The sequence below is a fragment of the Lycium ferocissimum genome, chromosome 6 (genome assembly GCF_029784015.1).
Source record: "Lycium ferocissimum isolate CSIRO_LF1 chromosome 6, AGI_CSIRO_Lferr_CH_V1, whole genome shotgun sequence".
NCBI classification, from domain to species: domain Eukaryota; kingdom Viridiplantae; phylum Streptophyta; class Magnoliopsida; order Solanales; family Solanaceae; genus Lycium; species Lycium ferocissimum.
Window position 1 is genome coordinate 39476888 of NC_081347.1, and position 11640 is coordinate 39488527.

At 34.2% G+C, this 11640-nt stretch overlaps 1 protein-coding gene across 3 annotated transcripts; it reads left to right on the forward strand.

Moving 5' to 3' along the window:
- Positions 1-234: 234 nt before the first annotated feature.
- LOC132059664 (proteasome subunit beta type-5) lies at positions 235-7004 on the forward strand. 3 transcript variants are annotated; one of them, XM_059452359.1, is made up of 8 exons: positions 235-400; positions 966-1090; positions 1173-1302; positions 2277-2383; positions 5328-5462; positions 5544-5647; positions 6426-6526; positions 6657-7004. In XM_059452359.1, exons 2-8 carry the CDS (start codon positions 974-976, stop codon positions 6782-6784), a joined length of 822 nt encoding a protein of 273 aa, XP_059308342.1. In that variant the 5' UTR covers positions 235-400; positions 966-973; the 3' UTR covers positions 6785-7004. The 3 variants fall into 3 exon arrangements, with proteins under 3 accessions (XP_059308342.1, XP_059308344.1, XP_059308343.1); XM_059452361.1 differs by having other exon boundaries at positions 291-400; positions 966-1022; XM_059452360.1 differs by lacking the exon at positions 235-400 and adding an exon at positions 719-737.
- The last annotated feature ends 4636 nt before the right edge of the window (positions 7005-11640 follow it).

Sequence of the window (11640 nt, forward strand, 5' to 3'; positions counted from 1 at the left end):
ACTTATAAACCAAAAGTCATAAGTCAGAGATTAGTTAGGAATTCTAACTTATGGCTTTTGACTTATTTTTGTTATTTTGCCTTAAAAATAGGTGTTTAAAAATATTTTTTTATCTTACCCAAATACTTTAATAGTGGTTAAAAACTATTTCGACTTAAAAGCATCTAAAATAAGCTAAATCCAAATGGGCTCTTAATAAAAAATTTAAGTGATTTTTGACCCTCCAACTCAAACTTGTCAGCTTTTCTGATTTCTAACACTTTACTTTAGTTCATTTTTCTGTGAACACTATTTGAGTTGATTTCAAAAGTAATAAGAAGCGAATTTCTTGTTGAGCAAGTCCTCGGATGCTCTTACATCTGCGATCTCTTTCGGAAACGATCTCTGTAGTCGACTTGTAGTAAGTTCCCTTCTCCTCTTTCTCTCTCGACTACAAAGAAAAACCCTAACCCTCCTACCGTCTCTCATTTTTATTGAAATCGCAATGCTTTATTTTCTGTATTTCACTTCATTAAAGTAGGGCTCCCACAAACCAATAAATTCTGACAAAAAAAAAGGCCACAAGGAGATGCAATTTTTATCATTCTAATTTTCTATTTCAATTTCTCACCTCTAAAATTTAACCCTTGTAATTTTCTGAACAACAGACTTCAATTTCTAAGCTCTCAATTATAACCATTTAACATTAACTAAGTTAAAATTTAAACTAGTCTTTCCACGCTGATCGTCGTGCTAAGGTAATAGGTTTCAAGTACTTGATAATTTGACTACCATAATTATGTAATTATTTAACTCTAGATTGTTTGTCGAGCCGTGTAAACAGCCTCTTGCATAAATGCAGGGTAAGGCTGCGTACAGTAGACCCTTGTGGTCCGACCCTTCTGGATCCCCGCATAGTGGGAGCTTAGTGCACCGGGCTGCCCTTTTTTTTATTGTTTGTCATTAGTCTTTCTTTTGTGGTGTAGGTGGTAAAATGATGAAGATTGATTTTAGAAGACTTGAATCGACTGCCCCATTCAGGGGTGAGTCTTCTGAGCTATATGATGGCATCCCAACTTCTCCATCATTCCACATTCCTAATGCTACTAATGTGAGTTTTATTGTTTATTCTTGTACAATTATAGTCAGTTGATTTAAGTGCCGACTTCATATTCGTTAGTGTGTTTTTTCAGTTTGATGGGTTTCAGAAAGAAGCAATCCAAATGGTGAAGCCTGCAAAGGGCACAACCACTCTTGCTTTCATTTTCAAAGGAGGTGTTATGGTCGCTGCTGATTCTCGCGCTAGCATGGGAGGATATATCTGTCAGTTCTTCACTTTTAGAATATCCACAATATTCATCTTCACTTTTAAAATAATGTCAAAAAAATTGTTGATTGCTCATTTGTTGGCTATTTCTTGTAATTTGCTGGCTAGAAGAGTTATTAAGGTGCCATATGACTTAATATAATCATTGTAGGGAGTAGAATGTTCATATAAGACCTGTATTGGCAATTGAGAATTTGAGATCCCACGAGCAAGTGAAATAGCATTTACCCGGTATTGGTGTCTAAAGTATCAACAAAAAAAAAAAAAAAAAAAAAAGTGGAAGTTCCCCTAGGTTGCGGAAACTTCTCTTCAAGTTTTTTCATTTGCTTATGTTTGAGGACACCCTCCCTGTATAGGACTGTTTTCATTATCACTAAACTAATTGGTCTTGTTATAGACTTTAGAACCAAAACCGTCCCCAAGGCTTAGATCACGTGGCAAAGGTTGAGAGACTTGTGATTTACGTCACAGGTTCGAGCCCTGCGCCATGTGAACTAAGCATGGTATTTAAGTAGAGAAGGGTAGGGAAGGACCCACTTACCCCGAGTTTCGAATGCTGCGGTTGTCCTAAAGGTTTGGCCCTAGACAATTTCTCCCTCATCAGAAAGAAAAAAAAAAGCACCATAGCCAATGGTGTATGGATAAACAGATAGGTAATGGCTACCTAGAAAGTACTGACCTCTCATATATAGTTATTTGATGGACTATTCAGAAGACATGGTAAGGATTTACACTGTGATCATCAGTAAATACAGGTTAACACGTGAGTAGAAGCTTCTATTTTCTCTTACTCTCTGAATATGTAATACATTGATTCTATATGTGTCAATTCCAATTTTCAGGTTGTTAGATTTCTATTTTTGTTGGGAGGAAACAAGCAATCTTGAATATTGTTTTGGTGTTTGTTTTTTCAAATCAGAAGTTAGTTTGATTTGGCCATTTGCGAAAATCATAATCTTTCTTCTTGCAGCATCTCAGTCAGTGAAGAAAATCATTGAAATAAATCCATATATGCTTGGAACAATGGCCGGGGGTGCTGCTGACTGCCAATTCTGGCATAGAAACCTAGGAATCAAGGTTGTTATTATGTATTATGTTTTCTTTACTGGCTTTCTGCATTTTTCAACGGCGAAGAGTGTCCTATAGATCACTTTTAGGCTTCTTACAATCATGTTTATTGCGGTTCTGTTAGCGTTTTTAGGTATCTGTGCTAGCCTTTGAATACTCTGGAATCTTCTTTATTTGCATGTTTGGTTCGAGATTTCATAGTTTCCATATTCTAGAAATTTCTGAAAATTGGATGCACAGATTTCTGTAGAATGGGCATGCCTAACCATCACTACAGTGAAATTGTATGTAACTAGAATAAATAATAAATAAAACAAACTACCAAGTACTTGGGGGTGTTGACTGGGACAAAGTTCATAACCAGAAAAATACTAATTTCCATTCCTGTTGCCATAGTGGTTCTGAAAGATCACCATGGACTTTACCAAAAGTGTCGGCCAATCTGTAGAAAGATCTGATGGCTGTTCTTTTTTTGATTGTTAAGATTCAATGACCTATGTTACTCGGACTCTTCGAAAATGGACACGGGTGCGTGTCGGATCCTCCAAAAGTAGTGCATTTTTGAAGGATCCGACACGGGTGCGGCATCATTTTTGGAGAGTCCGAGCAACATAGTCAATGACTGTTCTTTTTTTGATTGTTAAGATTCAATGACTGTTCTTTTTTTGATTGTTAAGATTCAATGACTGTTCTTGATTGTGTAAGGAAGGAAAACTGGAAAGTAGCATGAACACGACATTTAGATGCAGTTTTGTTTAGAGACAAGTTATGTAGGGAATTGTAATGTAGGGATTAAGGAATAGTAATACAAGGATTATATAATGCTTGGATTGTTTCTTGTTGATTGTTTAGCATTATATTACATATTAATATACAATGTATAATTTAAAATATTTGTTTATTTTCCAAACAAAAATAAGACTTTTCGTACTATTATGAGGTTAGTTTTGTCATTTTAGCGTTTTTGGTCTATGTATAATTAAAACCCGAATTCTTATTCCAGATTCTATCCCACATAAGTAATACCTAGTTTCCCGCATAACTTATACAAATTACTTCTGAGGAAACAAAGAGGAGCAACCAAACGTTGTCTTAATTAATGTTGAATAAACTGATGTTGATTCGTAGTGGAGATTATATCTCGTAAAACCTCAACCGATCAACCCCTTATGGCACTGATGTCAAAAAAGAAAGGAGAAATAGAGATAAAAGACTGTAGACCTATTAGCGTACTCGGCAGTGTATACAATATACTTGCAAAAGTTGTATGAGAAATGGAAGACAGTTATTGATAAGTTTGTATCAAAAGCCTAAAGACTTTTGTGGATGGTAGGCATATTATTGATGCTGAGTAGGTGGCTAACGAGTGTCTGAATTCCAGAATGAGATTTGAAAACCTTGGTGTAGTCTGCAAATTTGACCTTGAGAAAGTCTACCTCCATGTAAATTGGTCCGTCCTGTCAAATTTATCAGTGAACTTGGACTTTGAGAAAAATGGACGAAGTAGATAAAATCATATGTATCTAATGTCAACGTGTCAATACTCATAAATGGAAGTCCAATAGGCTACTTGCCCTAGGGGTTAGCTCAATTCGCAAAGGTTGAGGGACTTGTTTCTTAGGTCACAGTTCGAGCCCTGTGCCAAGCGAACTAACCCTAACCCTGGTATGTAAGTGGAGAAGGATGCCATCATCCCGAGTTTCAAAGGCTGCGGTTGACCCAAAGGGTCGGCTCCAGATGGATTTCTTTGTCACTGAAAAAAAAAAAAAAAAAAGATAAGGGGGCCTACCATCTCCCTTATTTCTTTTAACTATTGAGCCTTTAGTTTAATTTTTAACATGAGAAGATGGATTAAGGGCTTTGGTAGAAAAGATGCTTATATATTAGGAGTGTCACATATATTATTTGTTGATGACACTTAAGTTTTGTGTGCTGCGTGGAAAATACAACTAAAACACTTGAAGGTACTGTTACCTGCTTTTGAGGCAGTGTGTCTAGGTTGCATATAAGCTTTTCAACAAGTAGCATATTTCTTGTTAATTGTGTAAGGTTCAGTCAATATCTTTCCAGAATAGGCTTCTAGGTGGAGCAGTTCCTTACTACCTACTTATCTTGGTTTGCCGGCAAAAGCTAGACATTCGACTTGTCAGGGAGTGGTTGAAAAATTGTAGTAGAACTAGCAAATTAATCTAATCTAGAGTTCATTTTACGACAAACTGCAGGTCAATTTCGTCTTACGTTTATTGAGACCTTATCCAGTTAGCAACTGGACTCTAATGTTGAAGATTAAGATACTGCAGAGTTAAAACTTTTGGCCTTAGTAGCTTTCTGAGAAAAAAAAAATACAATAATTAAAAAAAAAAAAAAAAACTTTTGGCCTTAGTAGCTTGACACATTGTGTCGTTTCATAAAATATGCATATGGAAACCTAGTAAAATGCTCTTCTCAAGCTAGTTTATAATTTGAGAAACTACAACTAACCTTAACCATTCTTCTCTTAATGTCCCATTTGTGTTAATATTTTCTAACTATCTCTTAATTCTTTGAAATTTTGCATATTCTTATGTTTGTAAATGGTATGTTTCTTAGTTTGGGGCTTCTGGAAGGAGGACTAGGATCTTTAGTCATAGAAAATGAGATGCAGGATACAGCAGTTAAGTGCTTTGAGTTTTTTTGAGTTATCGCTGCAACTTTGGGTGCTTCACTGTACTCTTGAGATGATTGCTGAATTTTATTTCATCAATCAAGTCTTCTTTTAGCCTTGCTTTTTCCATGTCACCACTTTTTGCCGCATGCATGGGTCACTAATAGCTATTTCAAAGTAGGCTCCCTTGATCGGGATGACCAACTCAAATAAAGTTCTAGGGATGTTAATTTTGTAATGGAAAACCATTGCATTTTTTTATTATTTTCCTACAGAAATTCTGCTGATCTATCCTCTTTCCTGATTCAGTGTCGTCTACATGAACTGGCTAACAAAAGGAGAATTTCTGTTACTGGAGCTTCAAAATTGCTGGCGAATATTTTATATTCTTACCGAGGAATGGGTTTGTCTGTTGGAACAATGATTGCTGGTTGGGATGAGAAGGTAGTAGAAGATGATCCTGTAAATTTTTGGCATGTTGCCTTGCCAAATGAGTTTCTTATAACATAAAATTTGATGGTGTAGGGTCCAGGACTGTATTACGTCGACAGTGAGGGAGGACGACTTAAAGGAAACAGATTCTCTGTTGGATCTGGTTCACCTTATGCTTATGGTGTTTTGGACAATGGGTATGTGCTTCCACATTTTCCTGTCATCTTTTCCATGTTTTTTCTTAGGCTCTACTGATAACTAGTACTCCGAGTATTTCGTTTTATGTGACACGATTTCCTTATTAGTCCGTTCCAGAAAGGATTAAACATTTCTATATTAGATAACAATTTAACTTTAAATTTCACATTTTACCCGTAATGAAATTTTTTTATAGCCATGCAAATATATGGCATGTTTAAGACCATGCAAATGTATGGCATGTTTAAGACCACAAGTTACACAGTCTTCCTTTCTTTCTAAACTCCATGCTGAGTCAAAGTATGCCACATAATTTGAAACCGGGTTTTTGGGGGTTTTTTTTGGGGGGGGGGGGGGGGGTGGAGGGTGGGTGTAACTGTAGGTCTAGGTTGTGGAGTCCACATTATTATTGCATTCACTTTCTGCCATTATCCGCCTTTGGCTTCCATATGGCTTCGGCACCAAGTTGTTGACCCGAGCCATACTAAATCTGTTTCTCCAAGAGAAGAACGAAGCTTTCTCCTTTATATACAGTGATGATGATATGGTGAAAATTGTTTCACTTCATGTTCTAATAGCTAGTCTGAGAAGCCTTCATGTTTGCACTCTTCTCAAATTTGTAGATGGGGATGTTGTTTGATGTCATGCGACAGTTTCAACTGGTCATTGACTTCTTTTGTTATGCCCTACATACTTTGGACTTATGAACTGCAGAAACTGCCAAACTCTTGCATCTGAGTTTACATCCTTTCTCCTCTTGCTGTATCATTTGTCTAGGTACCACTTTGATTTATCTGTGGAAGAAGCTGCTGAGCTGGCCAGACGAGCTATTTATCACGCAACATTCCGTGATGGAGCTAGTGGTGGTGTTGCTAGTGGTATGTTTCTGATTTCCTCATCCATGAAAACAACTTAAAATATGAGAGATTTTATCCTCCTTGCTACTCTGTCGAAATATTTGTGTTTCTCCGTTTGGTTATTAATTATTATGGTTTTTTTTCCCTTCAGTTTATCATGTTGGACCAGACGGATGGAAGAAGCTATCTGGTGATGATGTTGGAGAACTTCACTACAATTATCACCCTGTTGAACTCGATGCTGTGGAACAAGAAATGGCTGAAGTGCCTGTGGCCTAAGGGGAAAAAGGTCTATGAAATTGTTAGTTTTATTTCATGATGCATAAAAAGGGGATCAAATTTGTTTTAATCGCACAACATTAGTGATATGTTTTTTTTTCCATGAAAGGCTCTCAATCTGGAAGTACTTCTTCTTGTATGCTCTCCTATTCTCCATTCAAGTTGTCTTCTAATTTGGAGAAAAAAACCATTTCAGTCTTCTAGCCAAATGGTTTTGTAACCTACTGTTCCACTGCCCTTTCATCCCGAATATACTTTGTCTAAAGTTAGCGGTCGTAATTTGATTGTGTTCAGGTTGAAGATATTATAATATTTTACTATTAAGAAATCCTAGTACATTCAGTTTTTCTGGGATAAAACTTTTCATCGTTTGGTACTAGCATTTTTATGTTAGTGTGGTACGTTTTTTAGTCTTCAAAAATTATAGAAATACTTTTTTCCCCTCAAGTTGGTCAAATTGGAATTTTACGTTCGCGCAATTTAAATATCTGACCTGCTTTTATGAAACTTCAATAGCTTTATTAATATACTAGTTATGTGAGGCCGTCTTGCATTGCCCCCCGCCCAAACTCGCATATAAAAGCGAGATATTTTAACTGTAAAGAAATATAATTTGTGTTAGTATAAGTGTACAAACAACAACAACCATATAAATTGTAGTCACAAGTGGGTAGTTATATAAAGCAAAATTTTCATTCCACTCCTTTAATATTTTAACTTCCATTTTGATGAAATTATAACTTACGTATCCTAATTTTCTGAAGTTATTTAGTTCTAAATAAATAATCTATACATAGTTAATGAACTTTTAAGACAAATACATAATTTAACTTGTGCAACGAGATGGAAAAACTTCTCTCTTAATTAGGGATTAGGGGTTCGAACATGGACATGGAAAAAAATCTTTAGAGGAAGCGCTCCCCCGAATAGGCGCGATGCGATGCGAATTATACGGATTAATTGAGCTCAAATGCGGATATCGAGCACCAATCGAGAGGAAAATCAAAGAACGTGAAAAGTGAGGTAGGAGGTTTGATAGCTTTTGAAAAGTAGACTTTAAAAACAAAAACAAAAAAATTGACATAAATAAATAAGATTAGGACCTAAAAGTAATTAATTAAAAAGTTTTAAAAAAAATTTGAAAATTATTGGAAGGACTACAAAAGTCCCGGTGCTCGATAGCTTTTGAAAAGTAGACTTTAAAAACAAAAAACAAAAAAATTGACTTAAATAAATAAAATTAGGACATAAAAGTAATTAATGAATTTTTTTTTAAAAATTTGAAAAATTATTGTGAGGACTACAAAAGTCCTCACATTCCCTCTTATATATAATAGTAATGAGGTCACGTCCTTTGGCAAAAGGTAGCCGGAAAGTCATCGGGACCTGATGCTTTATTCAAATTCTTATTCTTCAAAACTTCTTCGAACGTGATCTTTGCCCACATCTTCTTGTTTGTTACATTATTTGTTATAACTAAATATTAGGTTCACTAACAACTCTCAACTGAATCGTGACATAAAAGGAGATACGCTATTGATAAAAAAGGGCTCGACGTACCAGAACCAGGGCGACTAGGATGATGTAGAAGTGTGTGACCGTCTTATCTAAAAGTTTAAGTTGTTAGAGATAACACATTTTTATTTACTCAATTGTATTCTCAACATGCCTCACGTGTGGGTCTGATTCGTTTTCATGGGTTAAGCACATGAAAATTCTTTTTGATAACGATGGCGGTGAGACTCGAATCCACGACCTCCACCTCCTCTAATACAATATAGAAGTGTGTGACAGTCTCATTTAAAAATTCAATCTATTAGAAAAAACACATTTTTCTTTTACTTAGTTTTATTCTCACCAGACTAGACAAAAACTATGATTCCTGATAGTCTTTACCATTAGCCTCAACTCCTACATCATCATCTTTATAGAATTTTTGTTTTTCTGTATACAATTTCCCCCCTATCGAGTAGGTCTAATGTACCTTTCCTTAGGTTTCATCTCTGTCATGGCCTATTAACTTATTAATAATGAACAAGAAGAAAACATAATCATTTATTAATTTTAATTAATTGTCCGTGGAGAGAGAAAAGTTCATAACAATATCAATTGGTGTAGAAACTTGAAACAAATTTGATTGGTCAAAACAAGAATATACTTCTATTAAAAGGAGAAAAAGAAAGAAGAAAAAAGCATAAGAAGAGACAAGACAATTATCAGTTTGTAAGACTTAAATTCAATACAAAAATGTGGACAAAATTTACTACTATATATTATAAACTTGATTTATGTGAGCGTTTATTTGAGCGCGACATTTAAGAAAGAGTGAAGACTTTTGAAATTTGAGGTTCAAAATAAAGTCTTGAATATTTGTGTATTGTAAATCATTTCATAAAGTGAATTTGTTTCCAAATTAGGAAAGAGGTCATTCATTTTGGCACGGACTAAAAAGAAAATAGGTTCACATAAATTGAAACAGAGGGAGTATAAGAAAGGATCTTAAAGTTTTGTAGTCCTTCCATAATTTTTTTTCTCTTTTTAACCTTAATTAAGGATTTAATGACTTTGTACGCCTGAATACATTTTGGTAAATTTTAAGAACTTTAGAGACTTTTTTCATTCCACTAAAAGTGATGATGTTATGAAAAAGATTATAGTGGGCCCACAAAACACACTCATACATATTTGAATCTTTTCTTTATGTGAAAATTTTATAAAACTTTTTTAAAATTATATCTTTCATAAGAATTTGTTGCAGACACGTAAACCAAATTAGGGATTTTTGCCTTCTATATCAATTAGGGTAAAATAATTACCCGATTTAGCCCATAATTTTTAGTTTACACGCTTTAGCCGTTGCCTTGTCCAGTGAAATACCCCCAAATCATTTGGGATGAGGGAGTAGTAAATACACTTCAAGTGCTATATATTATCAAAACAAGAAGAACCCAAGAACCACAAATTTAATTGAGGCAACTCCAGTGCGAAAAGAAAAAGGAAGAGGGGAGAAATAACAAGCAACAACGATAAACACGTATATACCAGATCAAAGCAATATTGCAAATGAAACAAAATTTGCGCCAACTAGAATTGGAAGTCAGATGATCCGTGATTGGAACTTACAATAAAGCATGTCAAAGAAGAAAGGAGAAAACTGACATACCATTGTGGAGTCGGAGAAGGACCAAGAGATTTATGGCGGTCTAAGAAATTGAAAAGAGAAGAATGTGAATATGTATTAAGTATTTTTTTTATAGGGATCACCTCTTATACATTATTATACACTTTGATAATGTATAGATATCTCTCGTATAAGTTTGTATAATATTGTATAGGCTGAATACATAAATAGCCCCCTAAACTTATCATGAATTTTCATTTAGGCACCTGCATTGAAGGTAGTTTCTATTTAAATTGTGTGTATTAGACACTACTCCAACAATCTCACATAAAAACATAGCACGTGTGTTTCAAATGCAATGACGTGGAAAAAGATCCAATCAATAATTGACATGTGGCTTTTTAAATTTTAAAGCTCTCATCTACCATCCCTTTCTTTAAAAAAAAAATATTTTCAGAAATTACCAACCCCAATTCTTACCCCTCTGCTCCCAACACCGCCCTTGGTTCTCTTCGTCTTCCTTACTGTAATAAACCCCTCTTTCTGGTGAAATGGGAAAAATTATACAGCAATAAGTCACCATAGGAAAACCAAGAAGCACCAAGTCAATATAAAACATTCATCCATTAATCCTATTTAATGGTGCGCACATAAAATTAGATTAATTAAATCGTACTTCAGAATTCATTAACAAAGAGATAAGTTATTTGATCTTAATCCTATTTAAGATTCAAATTATATCTTAATATAGACTTATTATTGAATTAAAATGTAATTCTTATAATATTATTTATTATTTATGATGTTATTTGTCATTTATCATTTGCTATTTTAAATTTTTATTCGTCCGATTAAATCTGAAGTATTTTATTATATTTTCTCCTGTAATTTTGTGTCGTACGTGCTTGCAAACATAAGTAATTAACAAAGATTTCACTTAATAGGATTAAGATCAAATAACTTATCTCTTTGTTAATGAATTCCGAAGTACGATTTAATTAATCTAATTTTATGTTCGCACACTTTTAACATAAACTTTACCTAATAAATTAGTATATTAAAAGAGGAACTATAAAACGTTATTTTCATATATATTAGGGAAAATAGCTTTTTTAGTCCTTGTGTTATTGCATTACTTCTATTTTAGTCCCTGTGATATTCAACTAAGCACATTTAACCTTCAATTAAGCAATTTGTGTGTTTTTAGTCCTTTTGCTAACGGAACCCAAACAAAATAACAGACGGTTATCTATTAAGAAGGGCAATTCAGGTATTTAAATCAATACTCTGTAAGTTCCTTTTGTATTGTATTATACAAAATGGGCTAATAATTACACGTGTAAATAAACCGAAAAGCACCACAAAGCACTGAAGACTCCATTTTGCATGAAATTGAAGCATCTAAAGCTCATCTGACCTTATATTTGATCGATCCCACATGGTTTCAGAACAAAGATTCATGGCATATTTCATGATTGGGTGTATTTTGGTACGATTTCTTATAATTGTTAAGTTTATTCTCACTTTTTTCCAATTTTAATATAGGGGTTTCTCTGTTTTAATATTTCTATCCCCTTTTTATCTTGTTAGCCTTTGATCCGAGCTCCAATTATATGTTCCTTGCATTTCTCTTTAGATACTACTTCCTTTATTCAATCAATAATTGTTCCTCTCTTAAGTTTTCTCTAATTATCATTTTCATTTAGCAATTTTTAGTGAATGTAGATGTTGCAAC